At 38.2% G+C, this 23,073-nt stretch overlaps 6 protein-coding genes across 6 annotated transcripts; 2 read left to right on the top strand and 4 right to left on the bottom strand.

The window, feature by feature from the left end:
• Positions 1-1,715: 1,715 nt before the first annotated feature.
• Positions 1,716-4,211, top strand: Cbr-cpb-3 (the record flags this gene model as incomplete). Its single annotated transcript, XM_002639426.1, has 6 exons — positions 1,716-1,862; positions 1,911-2,816; positions 2,861-3,019; positions 3,064-3,655; positions 3,705-3,917; positions 3,967-4,211. 6 exons carry the CDS (start codon positions 1,716-1,718, stop codon positions 4,209-4,211), a joined length of 2,262 nt encoding a protein of 753 aa, XP_002639472.1.
• Positions 4,212-4,879: 668 nt separating this feature from the next.
• Positions 4,880-9,694, bottom strand: Cbr-rnt-1 (the record flags this gene model as incomplete). Its single annotated transcript, XM_045243916.1, has 7 exons — positions 4,880-5,106; positions 5,156-5,271; positions 5,321-5,367; positions 5,412-5,534; positions 5,970-6,043; positions 7,725-8,007; positions 9,626-9,694. The coding sequence occupies 7 exons, from the start codon at positions 9,692-9,694 to the stop codon at positions 4,880-4,882; spliced, it is 939 nt and encodes a 312-aa protein (XP_045092576.1).
• A 625-nt stretch (positions 9,695-10,319) lies between these two features.
• On the bottom strand, positions 10,320-12,602 carry CBG25253 (the record flags this gene model as incomplete). The annotated part of the gene is made up of 2 exons (XM_045243911.1): positions 10,320-10,481; positions 12,462-12,602. 2 exons carry the CDS (start codon positions 12,600-12,602, stop codon positions 10,320-10,322), a joined length of 303 nt encoding a protein of 100 aa, XP_045098273.1.
• Positions 12,603-13,411: 809 nt separating this feature from the next.
• Positions 13,412-13,684, bottom strand: CBG25254 (the record flags this gene model as incomplete). The annotated part of the gene is made up of 1 exon (XM_045243906.1): positions 13,412-13,684. The coding sequence occupies one exon, from the start codon at positions 13,682-13,684 to the stop codon at positions 13,412-13,414; it is 273 nt and encodes a 90-aa protein (XP_045098274.1).
• Positions 13,685-16,595: 2,911 nt separating this feature from the next.
• Positions 16,596-18,086, bottom strand: Cbr-uri-1 (the record flags this gene model as incomplete). Its single annotated transcript, XM_002639428.1, has 4 exons — positions 16,596-16,937; positions 16,992-17,819; positions 17,870-17,983; positions 18,027-18,086. The coding sequence occupies 4 exons, from the start codon at positions 18,084-18,086 to the stop codon at positions 16,596-16,598; spliced, it is 1,344 nt and encodes a 447-aa protein (XP_002639474.1).
• Positions 18,087-18,550: 464 nt separating this feature from the next.
• Positions 18,551-23,021, top strand: CBG04073 (the record flags this gene model as incomplete). The annotated part of the gene is made up of 12 exons (XM_002639429.1): positions 18,551-18,692; positions 18,741-19,075; positions 19,120-20,004; positions 20,049-20,810; positions 20,855-20,970; positions 21,012-21,192; positions 21,305-21,445; positions 21,490-21,768; positions 21,814-22,101; positions 22,152-22,333; positions 22,588-22,815; positions 22,874-23,021. Coding segments are annotated over 12 exons (3,687 nt in total), but the record flags the coding sequence as incomplete, so codon positions are not given.
• Between the last annotated feature and the right edge of the window lie 52 nt (positions 23,022-23,073).

Here is a 23,073-nt window from a genome sequence, read left to right as displayed (position 1 = left end):
GTTTTTCAAAACAGAATCAAGGATAGATATCGGAATAAATGAATTCATGTCATCCGTCGTCCAAAAACTGTGAGGAAGAGTTTGGCGCCAAAATGTTTTGAATGTGTGTCTCGCGCACTCTGATTTTTTGCAGTGTTTCCATGTGACGGGTGAATGCGGGAAAAACGAGCATTCAAAATAAGAGAAAAAAAATAATCTTGGTTATTGTCGAATTAAAAAAAAGTGGGACCTGGAAAATTTCGCGGGCGGCTTCCCGGTCAATTTTCGAGGCCTTGCCCCAAAAACACTACGGTAGTAAACGAAAATTATTTCTGTGAATTTAGTAGGATTTTCCAGACAAAATTTAGATTTCTTGGTATGAAAATGATCGTTAGCATCTCTAGAATCTATTTTTCAACAAAAAACCGCACTTAATAGAAAAAAGTCAATAAAACAAAAGTTTCTAGATAAACATTGTTTCGAAACTCGTTCAAAAATTATTGAACTGGAACCTGAGAATCTTGAATACGGCGCCCCTGCCGATTTTCGGAACTCAGCCAACCACAGATATGGAAGGAATGTTTCCTCAAAGATCGCTGAAATAAAGATGCAAAGTTCGCGGAATGCAGAAGATCGAGGATTACTGTAGAACATGTGTCTGCGAGATGTCGTCGTCTTCTGTGTTTTCTGTGCATACACGAAAAACATTCGAAATTAATTTTTGAAAGCTCGAACTTTATCGAATTTTCTTTCAAATTTAGGTTTCTTGTCGGAGAATTGTGGGAAATACAGTTTTTACATGCAGTTTTTACATGTATTCATACTTGTAAGGGCCGGGCCGGGCTTTTTCCCGAGTTTCGGAGGCCCGGCCCGGCGGGCCTGTCATTCCACAAGTTTTGAAAATTTCAAAAAACACATATTGTCGAATTAAAAAAAGTAGGACCTGGAAAATTTCGCGGGCGGCTTCCCGGTCAATTTTCGAGGCCTTGCCCCAGAAACACTACGGTTATAAACGAAACTTATTTCTGTGAATTTAGTAAGATTTCTGGACAAAATTTAGATTTCTTGATATGAAAATGATCGCTAGCATCTCTAGAATCTGTTTTTCATCGAAAAAACCGAACTTAATTGCGAAAGTAGCTCGAACGAGGAGAAAATATGAAATATTCCGTTTTTGCCGCACTTTTTCGTAGATCGAAAAAAAAACTACGCCTTTCAAATTTTCAGGTCCCACTTTTTTTAATTCGACAATAAGGGGGGACCCTTATGTGATTTTTTTCGAGTTTTTTAAAATTTATTTTTTGATCAAACAGACAAACAATCCAAAAACAAAAAAAATGAAGAAAATTGTATTGAGAGCTCAAAATTTGGCTCAAAATGACAAAATTTTGCTACCGGCCCTTGAAAATTTCCTCAGGCCCCGGCTTTGGTGGGCCTGCCCGGAATTTCAAAAGTATGGAAAAATTTGATATTTCTAGAATACAGTATTTTAATACACAACTTTAAACAAGGCACTCTTGGCATGACAATATATTCCTATTGTGTTTTTCGAATAATTATGTTATCACATGGTCTCTCACTTCATGATTCAGACATCATTTCTCTGCCGTTGTTCCCTTATTACCGTCGTGTATTTATGCTTTTTTCTCTGTTATATGTTGAACCGTTTCTACTACCAAGCCATATTTACAGACTTTACAGGCAGTGCCTGTGTATATAGCACTTACTTACTACAAATGAATCGGAACTGCGCTTCCCCGGAAGAAGGTGGCACTACTGAGCAATTGGTCAAAGAAGCTTCTGACATCGTCGAGAGAGATGGTTTCGAAAACAAAAAAAAACCTCCAACATTGAAATTAGAACATGTCGAAGTTGTTGGAGAGGTTGGATCATGTGTGCAGAGTAAAATTGATTATGTGATTCGTTTTCAGAAATCCCCAACGCCTGCTACAGTTTACGACCTGTTCAAGAAATATAAAAAGCCAGATATTGTAACAAACAGTAATGGAGATGACATGAACGTTGGATTCGATCAACTGTCTTCCGATGAAAAGAATGGTTTCCTCAGAAAGCTGCAAATGTTGACTGTTAGTAGCAGGAAGTCGGTCAAAGTAGTTGGTGAATCGACACCATCTTCTGCGGGACGTTTGTTGAAGAAGTTTGCCCCATCAAGAAAACCAACTGAGAAAATATCTGTTGATGAACCCCCAAGCCGTTTCAACTTTTTCGGTAGATCGACGAAGAAGCTATCTGATTCAGACAGACCGAGTAGTCTTCCAAAGAAGAAGTCTGCCAGGCGATTACTCTTTGGTAAGGAAGAACAGAAGCCAGAACCGGAGGTCGTCAAGAACCGAGTCTTGCCTGCTATGACTAGTCAACAGTCTGCAAAAGGTGCCCCGATTCCTATCAACAAACCTTACCGTTACCAAGGTCCACGAGGATCATTGGAGACTCCAACAGATTCGCCAGCTAAAATTAGCTCGAATTCGTCGAGTTCCTCTCCGATTCCACCAGTGCCAACCCGTAATCATTTCACTTCGATGAATGAAGAGTCGCCAAGTAAGAAAAGAACATTCTCTCGTCAAGGATTATCGAATCGGGATAATTTGTCAAACGGATCCTGGCATGGAGAGCTCCCACCTAGAGATTATACCAGTCCCACATTCTCGCGAAAAATCTTTGTCGGTGGAGTTCCATGGGACATTACTGAAGCTGCACTGAAAGATTCGTTTGGTGAGTTTGGATCCTGTGCCGTGGAATGGCCAGGACAGGAAGCTCGTTATCGTAGCGGGCAATCGAATATCGCTCCGCTGACCAACCTAAGGAACCAATCCAAGGTGAGTTTTATTTTGAAATAGTATCCATGAATGTTGGTTTTCAGTACGCTGGACAAGCTGCAACTGGCTATGTCTACATGATATTTGAGGACGAGCGTGCTGTCGCTTCGCTGCTTCATGAGTGTTCACAAGAAATCGGGGGCGCCGGTGAATGGTACTTCAAGATTAGAGCCCAGCGATCAAAGTCAACTGAAATTCGTCAAGTAGTTTATACCTGAATGATTGTGTTGATCAAAAATCTTTCCAGGTGCAAATCATACCGTGGGTAACATCCGATTCGATGTTTTGCGAAGATGAGTCTCTATTAGAAACTGGGATAGAACCAAAACGAACCGTCTTTGTCGGCGCTCTTCACGGGATGATGACAGCCCAAGTTCTCCATTGGATAATGGAGGACTGCTTCGGAAGCGTCGAGTGCGTTCAATTGGATACGGATAAGTTCAAATATCCGATTGGTAGTGGCCGTGTAACTTTCCGCGAACATGGGGCCTATTTCAAAGCGATAGAGATGGGATACCTTCATGTACACACCAGCAAGTTCCGAAAACGTGTTCAGATCGACCCGTTTCTTGAAAGCACAAGTTGTATGGTGTGCACTACAGAATCTGCTCAATGTTTCTGTCGAAATCGTAACTGTTTCAAATACTACTGTCACACTTGTTGGGCGATTGATCATGGAAAAGACAATGCTGATGATGTCCACGTCCCAGTTATCGTACCGTCCTCCGCTTCTAAAGCCTATGCAGGGCCCCATCGTCGACCACACTTAACAAGCAACTCTCTATCTAAAAGTCATGGCTGTTCGACCAACAATCAACTGTCCCACGTCTTGTCTCCAGGTTTCTTGTTTAATTCAAAGGAATACGGTATTCAAAATGTAAATTTCAGGGTTCCCAATGATAGTAGGCGGTCCATCTCAAACGCTATCTGCGCTTTATGGTTACATCCAAAACAATCAACAAATGATGCTTACTCCTGCCGTGTATGAGACACCAATGACGCCGCCATCAAATGAATCAAACGCGAAAAGAAGAAGTTTCACGGAGTTTCAGAATCCGGCCATTTTCTTCAACCCTAGTTCGATGATGACTCCTCAAAAAAGTAAGTTGGAAAGTGAACAAAAAGACTAATAACTCCAACACAAATTTAGGTGCCACTTGTTCCGAAACCCCTGTTCCTGCATTCTTCACCAACTCTGCAGCTTTCCTCACACCAAATTCTAATTACTACGGTTCTCCGAATCATTCTTCAAGCAACATCTCTCAGTCCCCTCAGCAGTACTATGGCGCTAACCTGTATTATGGCTACATGCCACCACAAGTGGCATACGATGGATCGACTAATGGATCCAAACTCTCTCCGATACATGTTCCACATATCCCTAATTACCAATAGTAATAAGTAGACAACCTATTTCCCTTCTCATGTGAATTATATTTAATCTGTAAAATCATGTTTTCTAGTACTGTAAGTTTATCTTTTTTGTTATCACCTTTCGTAGTACTCTGTTTTGTTTCTAACTGCTTGTAAGTCTCCAGTGATATCTATCGCTACGAACTGTTTTGTTGTTTGCTCTAACATTATATCGCCCCCAAAGTATCTGATAACATGTTCCCTCACTCCCATAGAAATTTAATTCGCGCCCAAGTTCTCATGTAATATCTCTATACAATTTTGCAATATTTTCAAGGCTCCTATCCCATTTCCCCCAACTCTGTGCACAAATCTGGTTGTCCCCTTCTGTAGTCTATCCTCAATACGTTTTACCCGTTTGATGTAAGCAAACAGAATGTAAGGTAATGTTTTATCTTTTTTTAATCATTTTTATCGTAATAGTCGTCCCCCACCATCTAGTTCTCCGAAGTTTAGATTTTATGTAAGCCCCTTATTGCAACTGTCCGTAATTTTTTCTCGACTTTTCAAATTGCATTCAACTTTTCACGAATAACATAATGCATTTGGAAAATTTTATGTTAAAAGCAAACCGTAGGGAACCCGTGTAAAAAGTAACAAAACTAAAGAGGTATTTAGGAGCAACTGAGGTGGTAAATGAGAGTTCAGATTTAGAAAGGTCTCCATATAGTCGGTGAAGAGCTACAAGAAGACGTTGTGGACATATTCCTGCGACGTTTTGAAGGAACAGTTTCTGGTGTTTCTTGAATCAGATTGATAGATGCAGACGATGGTTTATTGGATTGAGGCGGTGACATTGAATCTCGTGTTCGATCATGGGAGCTTGGAGTGATGAACACAGAAGGCGAAGATATACAAGTGGAGGTGTTTAGTGAAACTAGAAAACAGCGATATCTAGGGTTTTTTTTTCAAGGTTTATCACATACAATTTTCTTGCTCATGTTTTCTCTTAATTGGAGTTCTCATTGAATCGTTGTGCAATTTCCAAAGAGCTGCTGAAATTGACGGTACTCCTGGAGTCATTAACGGGAGAGTGAGCGGTCTGAAAGTTTTTGTTCGACAGTTTCGGTTGAAAATTATTGTATTCTTACGGTAGATTTGGTGCAAGAGTCCACCAAGGCGGAGGAATCATTGGCATCTGAAATAATAATAAAAGTTCAATTAAGGATTACAATCTCTTACTGATGGAGTCGAGGACTGAAGAATATCACATGGGAAAATTGTGGGTGTCTGTTGTTGTTCTTGTCGTTTAGTACACCCCGATGGTTTTGGAATTCTCGCATCCCTTGGTCCGTCTACAGTAACCTGAAAATGATATCATTAGTTTTTGGCTCCCATGTTTGATAAAAAGTTTGGTAAAATTTGCATTTGCAATCTTCAAAACAAATGACGAAGGTATTTTTTTGCCATAAAAGAAGGCAACTGATGACACATCGTTGATGTGGTTAATCAGATAAGAGTAGTAAAAGACTACTGTAGGCAGGAAGGGGAGGACCTCACATGGGAAAATAATTTGTGGTACATGTTTGTAAAAAAAAGAGAACTGACTGATTTGCATAATACTTTCTGAGTTTCTAACTATAAGTATCCTTAAGAATAATAGGAATAGTTTAATGAAATTAGTAAAATGGAGTTGTTGAAAGAGTTCTTGAAAAGGTAAGGCACCTACCGTATTCCAACCTTTCTGCTTCTTTTCTTTCCCCAACCCCCAAGATTCTTCGAAACCCAATTCCCACTTACCTTGATCACATTTTTGACGGTGGCCACCATCATCGGTGACGAGTGTATAACGATTGTCAAATGGAATTTTCGGCCTGCAAGAAGAAGAAAAAAGAAATATGAAATGTGCATTGTTTTATGAGGAGCCGCCGGAAATCTCATGTCTTTTCGCCGCCACCTTCACAGAGTCTCATAAAATGCGGGCATTTGTCGCGCATCTTTATGTTCCGACGACGACAATCGTCACGCAGAAAGAGAGGATACAAAGGGGGAATTGTTCCGGAAAATAAAACACGGCTCCGGTCAGACGGACCCAATTCCATTGAGTATCTTCCTGCTACTTTTATATATCTTTTACATTCGGTTCCCCTCTCGTTTTTTTTTATGTGTCGCCATCTCATAGGAAATGTTCGGTGAAGGAGAAGCAATTGGGTCAAGGTGTGGGTGGCGGAAGGAACAAAAGCTTATCGGTACTTTTTAGGAATCTTCTAAAATTTAGGTATGCGGACAGAGAGATGAGTCAAAATGAGAAGCACGTGAACACTGATGATTAGGTGGAAACAAGGAAGCCTGATAATAGAAAGGAAGTGTTTTTGTATTCAGAACGATACCAATACGGATACACTAGAAAATAGTTTTCGATTTCTTGAAAAAAATAACTGGGTCGGAAACATGGAAAACTGAAAAAGATTCTAATATCCTAAATTCTGAAATTCCGATATTCTGAAATCCTTAAATCCAAAAGTTTCCAAAGAATTCCAGAAATTCAAATTTTCAAAAAGTCCAAAATATTCAAACACTCCATAAAAATTCCAAATGTTGAAAAATTTCAGAAAATTCCGGAAATCCAAAAAAGTCAAGAAATTCCGAAATCCAAAAAAAAAAAATAAAAATCTAAACCTCTGAAATCTTGAAATTCTAAAATTTTTAAATTCTAAAATTCTGAAATTCTGAAATTCTGAAATTCCGAAATTCTGAAATTCCGAAATTTTAAAATTACAGGGTTGGAAACATGGAAAACTGAAAAAGATTCTAAAATCCTAAATTCTGAAATTCTTAAAGTGGAAAGGGGTAAAAATATACTGTAAACACTTTAATCGACTCTAACTGTCAACTTTGAGTCCATATATCTTATTTCCTGGGAATGATATAAAAAAGTTGTTAACTGACCAAATATTTTTGATATTGTGATAAACATTTCGTCAGCTGACTACTTCCTTTAATCTTTAACAGGAAATGAGATATACTGGCTCAAAGTTGACGGTTTGGGGAAGACTATCAGAGTGCTTACGGTATACATTCCAATTGATCTAGCTTCTCGATTATTCTGTTTCATTAGAAACTATTTAATGTATTTCTTTCAGGACAAAAAGGTTGTCTCAAACTTCACATTTACACTTGGGAATGAGGAACAGAACGATTTTAAATATGAATCACAAGGCGTTCTGAAAATAACGACTAATATTCGACTCCCTCGCATCAGTTTTCATTGTCTTTGTTTTGACTTCCACTCATATTCCAGCCATTTCTACCCCTATTACCTTCAACTATTTCCCTCCCTTTCAACTTCTCAACTACCAATTGCCATACTGACAGTACTCCTCTAAAACACCGAAAGAGAAAAAAGAAACATTGACTGCTGCTTCACTTTTACCCAATAAATAGACAGCGGTCATTCCAAAATAAAGAAAACCCGTTTTTTTCAGTCACTCTTTTTGTCCCGCGAGGACTTTTTTCACAGGGTTTACCCCCGTCTTCGATTCCGTTCAGACTCACCTCGACCGGACCGCCCGACAAACCGCAAATCGTTGAATTTGGCCACCTGTCGATGTACTTTTGCTTTTTCGTTTCGAACCTCTTCACAGGGTTTTTCATCGTTGCCAGCCCAAATAGATACTGGAACAAATGGGAATGAAAGATAGGGAAAATTTCGAAGCGTACCTTCTGTGTTATCAGGAACAGGTGTCAAAAGGACAACATAAAATGGTTCTTGAAAGGATTTGTTGGATCTCCAATGCTTTGGAAGAGCTGTGTAGAGGATGTTTGGAGAGGATGACTTCTGGAAATATGGATTATTCCAAGAGGATTGTTTTTCTGTATTGTTATCAGAGATCCCTATTTGCCGGTTTTAGTAAAAAATTAAAGGAGGCATTTTAGGATCCCAGAAATGGTTTAAGTACTTTCGAAAATTTAGAAAACTTGAGGGATCTTTTAGTTGATATATTGTGCAGAATTTTATCCATACAAGACATTCTGCTTGTATAAACAATGTGCTGAATTAGCCATAACACTCTAATAGAATGCCATCCAAACCGTCACCTTTGAGCTCACATATCTTTTTTGCTGAGGAAGATTTTTAAAGGGGGCGTCCGCTATTTCCAAAATTTTTGAGATTTTTATATCAATCGGTCCAGAATTTTGGGCCTGGAAGAAAACTCTGTTGGAGGATAGTCTGAAAATCCCTCGTTCTTAAGATATATGTCAAAAACAGGTCAAAAAAAATCAACGTAGAGGGTGCAGATTAGGGAGCTCGACAAGAGGCAGAATCCTTGAGGGTGCACGCAAAGAAATGAATTAAAACGTGAATTATTTTCCCTATTATTCTCCCTAATCTGCACTCTCTACGTTGATTTTTTGACCTGTTTTTGGCATATATCTTAAGAACAAGTGATTTTAGGACTATCATCCAAGAGAGTTTTCTTCCCGACCCAAAATTCTGGATCGATTGATATAAAAATCTCAAAAATTTTGGAATTAGCGGACGCCTCCTTTAAAAGTGGTCAACTGATAAAATTTTTGCCATAATATCAAAAACATTTTGTCAGCTTTTGACTTTTTCATATCTTTTACAGGAAATGAGATACATATTCTAAAAGTTGGCGGTTTGGGTGATAGTAAAGTGTTTACAGCGACCCTGCCAAACTTTCGAAACTCGTATTGCTCGCTTTCAGAGAATTTGAGTACAATAAATTTCATAAACATTTTCCTTTTTTTCTCAAAATCATTCTGTTTGTTAAGAAATCACTTCCCTTCCAGCTCTTAACCAAATAGATACAGTAAACCAAACTTCTGATAAGAGGAATATAAACCGCAGAGCAGAAAAAGGGGGGGGGGGAGAGTGTTAACGAATGATTCGGCGAATGTTCAGCAAACAACTCTAACATTTTAAGTTTAATATTACATGAATTTGGAACTAAATTTTAAAAATTCCGGAAGAATCGCTATTTCACTTCTAAATAACCGAACTACTGGTGGTGGTCCGGACTAAAGTTTGTACGAACATAAAATTTGAGTGGGGCGTTGTACTGTGCTCAAATTTGGACTGCAAAATATCGAGTAATTCATCAGTACACTGGTCAATTTTCAAATTGTTTGATCAGATTTGAGTTGAGTTATCGCTTGACTATCACTCACTGCGAAATCACTGCGCCGTTCATCTTTGGGTAATCGTAACAATACCTAGACTTGAAGAATCATTTTGAAAATTTCAGTAGCTTTGAATTCAATTTAAAACTATATTTCTACCAATATTCGTGTTTCCAAGATACTTATGTCTACAGATATACCCGTTTTTATCAATCCGGGTAATTGTGCGCCACACTGTAAAGCTGTCAAAGCATATTATACTACTCTTCTCTGTCTTTTTATGCTCCAGAGCAACTAATAACTGTACCAACCTCTAAAGTCTTCGCTGGCGCTGGCTGTTGCTCCAGAAAACTTCGAACATGACTGAAGACGTTGGTCATCTGAAGCGGCAATTCTGAAGCGTTTCAAAAAATGAACATGAAAAGAAAAAGTGTCAAAACATAGAGACTCGTGCAACCGCAAGAAATATGTTGATAAACAGATGCATCGGGGCACCATTTGGAAACTGATAAAGCGGAAGTGTGGTTTAGGAGTAAAAGGTGGGAAAGGTGCAGAATTGTTTTATATTCGAAGAGAAACGAAATGGGTGGAGCCAAAGGATGAGAGTTGCGAATTCGAGGAAGGGAAGTAGTGATAAAAAATTGGGGAATTGAAGCTTCAAAACATCCTCTTCGTCTCCTCTTTATTTCAAATCATGGGGCGAAGTGTGCGGCTGGAAAGGTGTTGGCGGGCGGTAGATGGGACGAGAAGATAAAGGACAGGTACTGAAAGCGATTGAGAAAATGAAAATGGAAAGGGTGGAAACATGGCTGGAGGGGAGGTATGGGGAAGAAGATGGAGGACCGCAAAAAATGAGGGAAAATGAAAAGTGAAGGAGGGGGTGAGTGGGGGAAATGAAGGTGAAAGGAGATGAGACGGGGTCATGGAGCGGCGGGGCAAAGAAAGAGTGAAAATTGCGGTTTTCGGAGATTAGAAGAACTTTTTTTTGAAAAATTGAGAGGTCATTCAGATGGATGACACGTGTCTCGGATGAAGATGGGTCAAAAGAAGGATAATGGATTCAAAAGACTCAGAATCAGTGTATGGGTTACGGTAGCATAAGTACTCGGATATTTTCTCAATAGAAATGATTCGAGTATAGAAACTGAGTTTCTTCCATTGAAAGTGCTATATTCATTATTCAAAGATATAGGAGCGACTGAACCTCATGGATTCGGTAGCTTGTACGTAGAACACTAGCTTCCGATCTTTCGGATTTTGACTTAAAATTAGGGTTCTCAGCTCTAATCTCTTGAAATAATGTTCTTTTTATGAAACTAATATACTTTTCTTAGTAATATCAACAATATTTTGTCGATTGATCACTTTTTGATATCTTTTTCAGGGAATGAGATATATGGGTACTCACTCTGTTAGAATGTTTACGGTAGTTTATGTATCATATGAAATCTCTTCAATGATACCGAAATTTGAACAAGTGTTGGTAACACTCAAACAAAATCTTCAAGCTGTATTAACTCGTCATCCTCATTACATAAGACAAAAACTCTGGAATATAATATTTAAAAACGTTATCGTTAATTTTCTAATAGAAGCCACTTCACCTTATTTATCTCGGTTCCCTCAGAAGATATCAAAAAGTTGTCAACTGATAAAGTTTTTCTCGTTAAATTATCAGTATTTTATCAGTTGATGAAATTTTGATATCTCTTATAGAAATTGAAATAATTCAGCTCAAAATGGATGTATACAATACAATAGACTGTTTTTTTCAAATTAGAATAAACAAAACTTGGTTATCTTTGGAATGGCGTTGTGCAAATTTAGACTAAACCCCCAATTTTCCTGATAGTTCCACACCATTAAAACATTAAGGTGTTATTATCAGTGTTGAGATTAAGTTCAGATGGTTCTACTCTAATTTCATAACTCTAGAGTGAAGATCCAAATCCATAACTGAAAAGGACATTCTGATGAGATTCTGAACGCCGCCATTCGGATGATGGGTGTTTCGCGGTTGTTTTGAGGCGAAGACACACGCAGATGCGATAACCGAATCCGAACGGGGGAGGCGGCGAAGATGTGCCCACGATAGGGATCTTCTTCAGTAGCTGTGAGTGGGATGGAACAAAACGATGAGATAGAGAGGAACATATGAATGACAGTATATCATAGAAGGACAAGCTGCGGCCGAATGAATACCAATGCTGTCGATGACGGAGAAAAAGTGTGATTCCATCGAAATTTCGGAATTCAAATATGATGAAAAAGTGGATTATTCTAAAAAGGGCAATCTACAGTCATGAATTGAGACTGTTGGAAATTTTGAAGGTAGTGACCAGCATGAAGGAACAGCGTGATAAATTCTGAAAACCGTAAAACCTGTAATAGAAGGACCCCTAACTTTGAGCCAATTTATCTCGGTTCCTGTCAAAGATATCAAAAGTTGTCAACTAATAAAATGTTCATCATAGTATCCCAAAAAGTTTATCAGTTTACACATTTTTTGATATTTGGCATAGGATCCAAAAAAATGAGCTCAAACTTGACAGTGTGGGGGCCCTTCTATTACAGGTTTTACGGAATTATGAATATAAAAAATTTTGACAGCTTACAAAATTCAAGGTTTTCGATAGATTGAAATTTAGTGGTTTTTGGCTTTTTTAATTTTAGTTGTTAAGCTTAACTGGAAACAAAATTTTGCTTTTGGTTTTTGAAGTTCACAACATACTGTAGGCTACTGTAGAATACTAATTAAAGGAACTTTTCGAATAATCAAAATTGTTAGCTAGTTATACAGAAGGCATTCTCAGTAACATGAATCTGGCACGATTTTGAAAATCTACTACATATTAATTTCAGAAGGAAATAAAAATCTGTAGCGCTTAAGAAAAAACTGAAACACAAAATATTCTAGAATTCATGAATCGTTCCACGGAAACCTAGAACTTTTGAATGTTTATCTAGATAACATTCACAGAATTTCGAAGCCTCCCAACCTTTTTGTCTAACTTCTTCAACCCCTCTTTTCTCTCTTTCTTATTACCGTAATCCAAAACTCCGCCCACCATCAGATGGGTGTCATCAGGAGGCGGAGAGTGTGTATGTCGGTGGATAATGAATGTTTCCACCACCATCTCGCCAAACCATCTTGTTCGTTTCGTGCCCCGTTTCTTCTTCGTTTGGCCCCTGTCTGTTATGATGCGTTGATTGCCATCTAACACACATAACCGGGCGACGAATAGCAAGAGTGAAGATGGGGGTGGGCGAAGAAGTTGGAGAAGACATTGGTTTTGGCAAAAAATTAGTTGAATAACGGAGACAAGATTATGGAGGGTAAACATACAGTACCAATTAAAAGGTTACAAGTTACCGTGAACACTCTAATAGACCCTATCTGAATTTCTGTACAAGATAACAAAAATCTGACAACTGATAGAATGTTTGTCATGATGTAAGCACATTTTATTCGTTGACATATTTTATAGAAAGTGAGATAATTGAGCTCAAAATGCGAATATATGGTGGCATCCTCTTAGAGTTAATACGGTATGTCATTTTTCGAGGAATTGAATAAAAACAGAACTTTAATGTGCGCTGAGACAGAGAATAACCTTTGTGTGCCCATTTATAAAAATATGAAATTGGAAACAAAAATTCAGAGTTACAAAAAAAGCACAGAAGTAAACTTCGCACAAATTCCAAGAGTCATATATCTTGTAGATGAACTTTATTTTAAAATCTGTGACAAAAACAAAACTATATTATTACTTGATGTGATCTGACAGTTATCACTCTAATACATGTGAAATGACCCCCCCCCCTTAACTTTTAACTTTTAGCCCATATATCTCGTTCCCTGTAAAAGATATCGAAAGGTAGTGAACTGGTAAAATGTTTATCATTATATCAAAAATATTTTGTCAGTTGCCCACTTTTTGATATCTTCTACAGGAAAAGAGATATATGGATTAACATTTGACGATTTGGGTGGCATTCTATTAGAATGATTACGGTAGGTGGAATTGAAAAGAATTAAAAAATGAGGAATGGACACTTTGATGAATTAATCTGAACAAAATAAAAATATTCATACTTCACAATAGATTATCAAGGATCTGGTTGGAAGTGGGCGGAGAGTTATCAACTCGATTGCTCGTGGTGTTGTCTTCCATCCCATTCGCCGCCTTTCGTCTACGTGTCATAAAATTTGGCCACAACTCGTCTTCTTTTTCTCTTTTGCTGCTCTTTTCTTCTAAAATGACAGTTGTTGTGGGAGGACCCTCGAGGTTGATTTGATCAGCGACAAAATCAGCCTTCTTCTTTCTCTTTTCTTCCGTTTGTCTTTCTTTTCCTCTCCGAAGCCACATCGATCACCGTCCAACCGCTATCAGTGGTGACAAACGGGTGGAATCAAAGAAGAAGAAGAAGAAAATATCGAGGTGGTACTTGTTGCTACTACATTTATTGCATACACATCACCACATCGGCTCTCGATCTGTCGGCTGACACTGCTTGTGATATATTGACTTGGAGCATCAACTGAAAAGAGAAATTGTAACACTTGAGAAATGCTAGGAAGAAGTTATCCAATTGAAAACGATGTATACCGTAAACACTCTAAAAGAACGCCACCTCTTACTTTGAACGTTGAGACAATTTATATCGTTTCCTGTGAGAGATATCAAAAAGTGATTAACTGACAACACATTTTTGATATTATGACAAATATTTTGTCAGTTGACGATTTTTTGACATCTTCTACAGAAAATGAGCAATATGGGCTCAAAGTTGACGGTATGGGAATCAGGGGACTTTCGTATGCCATTATGAAGTTTGATCTTGCTGTAGAAGTGGACGTAACTCGAAAAAGATATATTCTTCATCAGATGGTTTAAATGATACCAGTCTGTTATTTTTTAAATTATTTTAATTGTTCCAACCCGCGCGCGCACCGTAACAATCCCTTAACAAGCAATTCCCGAAAATTCGCAATGAACTAGTCCTAATCAGTACGCAACCTGAAAACTGTTTTTTTTTATTTCGATGCTAAATGTCATTTTGTGGCTCTTATTCAGCTAAAAGATCTCAATCGACCTCCTTCAAAGCCGCATGACTGCTGACATTCTACCACCAATCGCACTCCGAAATGATGCACTCTTCTCTTGTAGTGTATTAATCGACACTAGGAGGGAAACGAAATTTTGGAGAACCCATTAAATGATTCTTGTCTCGCGTCAGGCGTGCTCCTCCTGTCGGTCAGATATCACACGAAGAATTGGAAGACCACCAGCCGGATACGAGATGACAACGAGTGAAAATAGCAAATGTTGTGGTTGTTAACAGCGTACACACTCCCCACACACACAAACACATACACTGGTATCATCCAATTTTCGAAATTGAAGTGGATTACGGGTGGCTACAAAAATTTTGTGGTATGACGATTCAGGGGTAAAACATCCTTGATTCGGGAGGATGAAATTGTTGGGTATAATAATTCTTACAACTAGGTACTACGGTACAGCGTACTGGCTATACACGTTTCGGCCCGAGTTTTCAGGAAGTTGTTTTTTTTGTATTCTTAAAAATATTGAAAACACTACAGTAACTGTAGTGAAAACTACTGGAAAATGAAAAGGATTACGGTAGGGAAAATGATCGAAAGTCAAAATGATTACTGTAGGGAAAACGAATCGAAAATGAAAAGGATTACTGTAGGGAAAAATATTGAAAATGAAAAGGATTACTGTAGGGAAAAATGATCGAAAATCAAAAGGATTACTGTAGGGGAAAGTAATCGAAAATGAAAATGGTTACTGTAGTTAAAAATATTGGAAAATGAAAAGGATTACTGTAGGGAAAAATATTGAAAATGAAAGGATTACTGTAGGGAAAAATGATCGAAAATCAAAAAGATTACTGTAGGGGAAAGTAATCGAAAATGAAAAGGTTACTGTAGTTAAAAATATTGGAAAATGAAGAGGATTACTGTAGGGAAAAATGTTGAAAATGAAAGGATTGCTGTAGGGAAAATGAATCGAAAATGAAAAGAATCACTGCAAGGAAAAATGATCAAAAATCCAAATGAATACTGTAGGGGAAAATATTGGAAAAATTGTACTGTAGGGGAAAATAATCGAAACCAAAGGATTACTGTAGGGAAAATAAATCGATAATGAAAAGGATTACTGTAGGGAAAAATGATCAAAAATCAAAAGGATTACTGTAGGGAAATGTACTTTTTTATTGCTAGGGAGCTACGCTTTCGCTTATTATTGTTATTTCATTTTATTCATAATCTCATTTTATAGCTTCCCAGCAGTGAAAGAGTACTGCGATCCTCGTTTTGCTTCGCATTCGAGGATTCCAATTGAACGTCGTCTTCGTAGAATAATCGGAAGTTCCCTCTTCCTTGATCCATCCCAGCTGTTCTATAATCGTCATTAGGACTCTGATTTCCTATCGATTTCTCCAGCTTATATACCCTCCGCAGATCAGATCTGAATGTAAAATGAGGAAAAAGTTAATGAAAGTAGTCGACATGCAGGGATTCTGAATAATGTTTTTTGATTCTGATTTACTTTGGATTACTGTAATCTTCGATTGTCTGCTAAAATCAAGATTATTGTCGAATTTCTATCCTTTTCGTTTTCAAATATTTTTCCCTACAGTAATCCTTTTCGTTTTCAAATATTTTTTCATACATCAAGAAAAAATTGCAGGAAGGTAATAAAAAATCTGCGAAAAACCAAGAATGTCATTCGGAATTTCCAAAAAAAAAATCAGGCTACGGTATTTTTCGTTCCGGAACTTGCCACGATGGCGACCTGCGTTTTTCTCCCAGTTTTGTTTTGAGACTGGCATCACGATAATGAATTTTCTTCTGTCTTCCTTTTTTTTAAATCTATTACTGTCTTCTTGTCTTTTTTGAATTCAGAATATACAAATTCTGAGAGATTGAGGGTGAATAAGAAAATATTTTTAACTATTTATTTTCAGTCACAGGGTAAGCTTGCAATAAAACCTATATCAGAAGGTCTCCATCATAACAAAAGACCTAGAATGAGGATACTCCAGAAGTGCCATAGAAAAACCATAGAAGAACAAGCCCTTCTAACACAGGTTTTACGTATATAGTTGAGCATTTTAGGAACCGGTACAGAACAACTAAAACACAGGAAAGATATTCAGAAAGCACAAAAATGTCTGAGAAACATTAGAAAAAACTACTAAAGTTAAGGATGCAACAAGAAAATGAGAACAAAATTAATGGAATGCTTAATTTCTGTTCCGCGATGCTCTGAACTTGGAAATTTTCTTTTCAGTTATCACAGGTGCGGGATCTTTGCTTGTAGACGGTTCGCAATCATACGGATCCTTCTCAACGATTTCCCCCGGAAATGTCGCGGTGCTCATTGTGGCAAGTTCCTTCTGCTCTGGAGCAAGAGCCTTAGGATCTACTGGAGTTGGTTCAGTGTTTCGAAGAATCGATTTAGTTTCGATGACAGCTTCCTCTTTTATCTCTACAGTATCACTTTCAAGAAACGTTTTCACATTCTCCAGTTTCTCAGCAAATCGAACTCCACTTTTCTTCCGCTTAATCTTGGTAGAAGCGAGTTTCTGAAAAAATAATTATATACATTAGAAAAAAATGAAGTGAATCAGACACAATACCTCAGTAATTTCTTGTACGTGTGCTTGAACCTTGGAAGCATTGTGAGCCTTATCGTCATCTGAGTCATAATCATCCGAATCCAACTCTACTACTTTTTGAGAAGTTGAACGATTATTCTCATTTTCTTCAGTTTCCACCCCCTCTTCTTCTTCTTCTTCGTCGTATTCTTCATCGGAACTCCTGTCACAATCGTCGAGAAACTCTAGAAGTCTTTCCATTTCTTTTTGTGAAACTCCCGGTTGTGCGAGCAGCCGTTCATTCATTCCAAATCTTAACGCAGCTTCAGTAGTGCTTTCATCTTCTTCTTCCATTTCCTCTAACTTTTCCAATTCATCAACGGAAACTTCGAATGATTTTGGAACTGAGACTTCTGACTCATTAGCTCCTATTTCATTATTATCGGCTTCGATCTTCTCTAGTTCTTCGAGACGATCCATAACTTTATCGTGAGCATTATTATCTTTGGAGCCACCATTTCCAGTTGATTCGTCGTTCTTCTGCTGCTTCTCCTGATTTCTTTTCTTGCGATTATCGTAAAACATCCGCTCCATTTCATCGTCATATTTCTCAACGATTTCGATTGGGCCACCTTCAATTGCAACTGATGCGAAATTCTCTTGAGCAAACTTTATTTTGTCGTTGAGAATGCGGATGGACTCTAGTCCTTCGTCTCGAGTAGTTCTCATTTCTTCAACACGCCGTTTGACGATTTTTTCGGCAGTGTGGACACTACACTCCACGAAATACTGTGACCCCATTTCCATGCTAACTTGATTTGTTCGTACAATATGAGCATCACAGAAATAACCAACTTCGCAAATTTTAGCCTTGAAAAGGTTCAAAAGTTAGTAGTAACTTTGGGAATGCCATAACTTACCGTAGTCGGAACTTCTAACTTCTTGGAATGCTCCTGTACTTGAGTCATAACTTTTTCGTAGTTGTCCGCAATTATTCTCCTACACTCGGTTTCTACTTCAAGACGAGCTTTTGCCTGGAATTAGTCTTTCTACGAATGTTGATTATAAACCGCTTACCGCATTGCATTCTGCAACATAAAGCTCGCTCATTTTAGATGATAGATCTTCTTCAGCCATTGCCTGAAAAAATTATGTTTAAAAAATTATAGCAAATTTATTACAAACACAGGAAACACTATCGAAAACTATGAAGAGAGGACAAAATGATTCATTCAAAAAAAAAGTTCAGTTTTCGTTTAATGCGTTCGGTGTTTGCGGACAATGCATTGCAAGTTACGACGGTTTCTATGGGATCTCGCATATTTATGGAAGAATTTACGAGAACGCTGTCTGATTCGAATTCAAATTCAGTTTAAACTAAATATCTGTTCTTCATTTACAGTTCATTGACAGTACTTCATTGACAATTAATCAATTTGGCCGAATTCTAATTTTCTCAATATTGCAGGAATGGACGACGATGTTGTTGATGAAACGGAGATGGAATTATCGGATGTTTGCCTAGTACTGTTGATTTCCATCACATTGAAGAGCTCAATGACTTGATACGGCAACTTCCTGCTCTTTTCGAAAACACAGAAGTGGATGAGACGGCAGTTGATATAGCCTTGGTGAGATATTCTCGTATCATTCATCTATATCAAGAACAACCGCGTCTGCTCGATAAATGGATCCCCGGTTTTGTGGATCTTCTAGTGGATTATGTTACTTTGTTAGAAAACGGTAAGATAGAATTTTATATTTTTAAAATAATTATTTTTTATGTTGCAGGTAGATCACAAAATGCAGAATTGAACCGAGTAACCAGAGAAGCCATGAATTATATTTCTGAGTTATGCATTGTTCGAGGATCAAAAACAATCGTCAGGCTTCTGCCTCACCAAGTGCATCTGCTCGATCCTCTGTTGAGAACACTAGAATTTTATCAAACGAGCTCTCTGACGGACCACAACCAACGTAATCTACTTCTTATGTGGCTGTGGATCGTCGTAAAAAATCCGTTCGATTTGAAAAAGTTTGATCCCACAGGGGATCCAGATAATGTAATAACGCGTATAATGAATGTGGCACTTCACTATATGGAGTGGGATTGGAATAGAACTCAGGTAAAAAGTCTATCTATTGTTCAACTGAATATTCATATTTACAGACTTCTGCCGCTCTCGTTATAGCTCAGTGTCTTTCTCGTGCGGATGGTTTGCCGAAAGTTCCAAGTTTTCTATCTCGTGTGCTAGATAGTATAAAGAAACATCACGAAAGCAGGAAATCGCTTCTTTCAAATCTGATACTACTACTGGCAATATTGAAACATGTTGATAGAAGAGTTCTAGTCAACCACGTATCTAATATGCATGAGGAGCTAGGATTTCTGTATCCTATTGACGAAAAGAAAGGCGTTTTAATCAATAAATGCCTTGTCAAAGTTATTCAAAGGATAGGACTGATTGCATTGAAACCTAGAACTTGCAAGTGGAGCTACAACAGAGGGAAGCGGTTACTAGAAGGAGTATTGAATGAAGCAGAGTATGATATTGCGGAAACTACGAACGACCACGATGCCAACAGTGAGATGGTGGACGATGAATCAGAAGAACTTGAAAACCCACAAATCGTTGAATGGACTCTGGTGCACGTCTTGGAAGCTCTAAGTCATTCCGATACAGCTGTGCGATGGTCAGCAGCCAAAGGTGTAGGACGGATAACAGTCCGTTTGCCTAACTTGGATCTTGCTACCCAAGTCGTTGGATCTATTATCTCAGGACATTTCGGAGAAGTGGCTGAATATTCCTCTTGGCACAGTCATGGTGCATGTATGGCTATTGCGGAGCTAGCACATAGAGGAGTCCTCCTTCCTCATATTCTCGAAGACGTCGTACCCGCTCTCGAATTTTCTTTGGTTTTCGAAGATGCAATGGGCAAGCATCAATATGGTAATCAAGTTCGGGATGCCGCTTGTTATGCAGTTTGGGCAATCTCAAGAACTTATGAACCTAGTATGATAGCACCGTATTTACAAAGACTGGCGGCATCACTGGTGAGCTCTTTTTTCTACTCAAATGATAATCTTCTAATTTTCAGCTATGCGGAGCTCTATTCGATAGAGAAGTGAATCTACGGCGAGCTGCTTCAGCTGCTTTACAAGAGATGGTAGGCAGACAAAAAACTGTGGCTGATGGTATTTCACTCATTCAATTGGTCGATTATTTCGCTGTTACTAATCGTCAAAAGTGTTATGAGAAACATTGTGTTCCAGTCGCTCAATATCCTTCCTATTCTTCTGTGATTTTGAGACATTTAATTACGAAGAAGGTCGTTCATTGGGATGAAAAGATTCGCGAACAAGCTGCCACTTCTTTGGAAATGATTTGCGAAAAATCTTTGACGATGATCAGCGACAACTACTATATTGAAAGCATTGATAATTTTTTGAAAGCGAGTTGTGGAGCTCGAACATCTCCGTTGCTGAGACATGGATATTTGCTCGCTGCCGGCCACCTTATTAAGGGGTTGGCGTTCCGAGGAGTGGATATGTCTTCTACATTCACCGATGTGGCACGAGTACCAGCGGTATTACGTCCTTTCTGTGACAAAACTACGCAACCGGGGGCATTGATCCGAAGAACTTTGTGCAAATTCATCGAACTTATTTCGGCTTCTAAGAAGGTTCCATTGCCAGATGATGAGTTGAAAACGTGGACGGATGTACTGTTAGATTTAGTCGTTGATCCAAGAGAGAGCATTCAATCGCTTACAAAACTTACAGCCGCAGAATTTTCGAAGACTTTTTTGTCCAAAAATGGCGAGTTAATGCAGTCAGTTAAGGTTAAGATATTAAACTCGGTAAGAATTTCACACTAGAAGGATGAAACATATATTTGTTTCAGTTGGTCAAGTGTTCAGAAGAAAGTGAAAGAACAGGAATGGGCCTTCTCTGCGAAGTTTTACATCAGGACGTTATCGATTTTGAGATTTTCGACGCGCTGTGTAACACAATTCTGAGGTGCGACCAAATGAAAGTTTGTCAAAAATAAACCCTTTCAGCTCAAATACAACTGATGCAAAATGGGCTATTGCCAGGCAACAAGCGGTCTTCGCCATCACAAGAATTTCCGTGCAAGCTCCTACAGAAATTTTCTCTCGGATTGGAGAGAAGTGCTTCGAAACACTATACAAGGCAATGACAGACTATACGACGAACTCTAAAGGCGATGTGGGCCGTTTTGTAAGTTTTTTTTGAGGTTTTCAAACATTTTATAATTTTTAATAAGCTTTTTTCGGCTTTCCGGTTCTGATTTCAAATTTATCCTTTGATTCAAAATGAGAAAAATTTTCAGGTTCGAGAAGCGAGTATGGGCGCCATGGCAGATATTCTGATTCTAGCCAAAACCGAGCCGTCTTTTCTTGACCAACATGTCGTCAGAAGTGCTCGTCATATGATTCAACAGAGCGCTGAACGTATAGGAAGGACTAGAGAGGTTTGCTATTCCATCTATCGACATCTTATTGAAATTCAATTCAGCGGGCTTGTGAAGCTCTCCTAAAATTGATCAAGTGCGAGATAACTGGTCGACGACTACCACATATCGATCTTCTTCGAAGTATTTACGTTGACCCCAAAGAGTTTATCGCTGATCGAGCACTACTCCAACTTGCACCTATTCTGAGTTTGGCAGAAGATTATTACGAGAATCTTATTCTCGGAATCGTTGTATCGGCTGGTGGATTAGCAGAAGGAACGCAAAAGACTGCGAAACAGTTGCTTTTGGAGTACCAGAGAGACATTTGCGAAGATAAACCTGTAGGTTACTATTTTTTTTATTTTCCATCTAATTTGAAGTTTCAGAGATTTGATCAATTCTTAGAAACATTCTCTTTTATGTTCCAAAACTCGAGAAAAGTGGCTCGTATTGCAAACAGCTTCATGCAGGTCCTCCCACAAACGCTTGGGAATTTGGGTGTTTACGAGGAGTGCCCAGAAGAATCTGACGCAATTCTGAATATAGTGGAAAACATGAAGGTGATCGCAGTGCAATCTCCATTGATGTCACGCCAACGACTTTCTATTGACTCTTTAGCAGAGTTGTTGAATTGTGGAAAGAAAAGTAAAGTGTACCGAACAGCTCTAACTATGGTGAGATTGTTGGAATCACGATTGATTTCAATGATCAATTTGAAATTTAGATTCTGGATAGTCTGGGCAGTCCGAAGCCAGTTTTACGAAAATCAGCAGCCGAGCGACTTTATGAGCATTTGTGTTGTGCAGAAGAAGCAGATAATGATGTGCTTGAATTACTTGCTACCACAAATTGGCAAGATGAAAGTGATACTGTTCTTAAGAAAAAAGCATCTGGAATAACTGAAAAGTTGACATAATTTTGTTTTTCGTTATTTGTTCATTTTGACTTTGAATAATGTATTATCTTGTTGTGGTAAATATCTTCTTTTGTGTGTTTGTGATTATTAGTTATAATGTCATTGAAATAGATCTCATTTAATTGAACCCGATAAATTTTGAACCTCTAATTTTGATCGTTCTTCAATCTTTTATTTTTCAGTTTCGAACTGTTTTATACCTGTCAATATTTTCATAATTCTGCTTTCAAGTTTTTTTTCCCAGGGTAGTATCCAATATGGATCTCAGTCACCTCACTGACGAAGATATGCTCATCATTGATATGTATACCGCATGTGAGATGAAAGGACCGGATAATACGTACACGGAACCAAACATTATGAGACTTGTGGAGTATGTTTGGGCACATAATTCGGAGGGTGCAAAAATGATCTTTTTAAAAATTGAGGAGAATGCGTTCAGCAAACCTCAGCCGTACTTATATATACACTGGTATAAAATAGTTTACAAGCATACACAACATAATTCTTAAACTTCAGCTTTTTTTCAGCGAATTATATTGTTGTCCCGGCTACACCCTATCTAAAATGAAGGAGTTCGACAAATCCGTCTGTCAGTTACTGAGCCAATCCAAGAGTTTTCAAGCCTGCGGGATTGGCGCATGGAAGCTTGTTCCAAATGTCAACTATAAGAAATGATCCAGGGTAGTATCGAAACTTCATTCAATTGTTGTTATTCTGTTTTGATCTG

Source organism: Caenorhabditis briggsae, assembly GCF_000004555.2.
Source record: "Caenorhabditis briggsae complete genome, chrI, whole genome shotgun sequence".
NCBI classification, from domain to species: domain Eukaryota; kingdom Metazoa; phylum Nematoda; class Chromadorea; order Rhabditida; family Rhabditidae; genus Caenorhabditis; species Caenorhabditis briggsae.
Note: the sequence above shows the minus strand (reverse complement) of the source record. Positions and strands in the feature narration are given on the sequence as shown.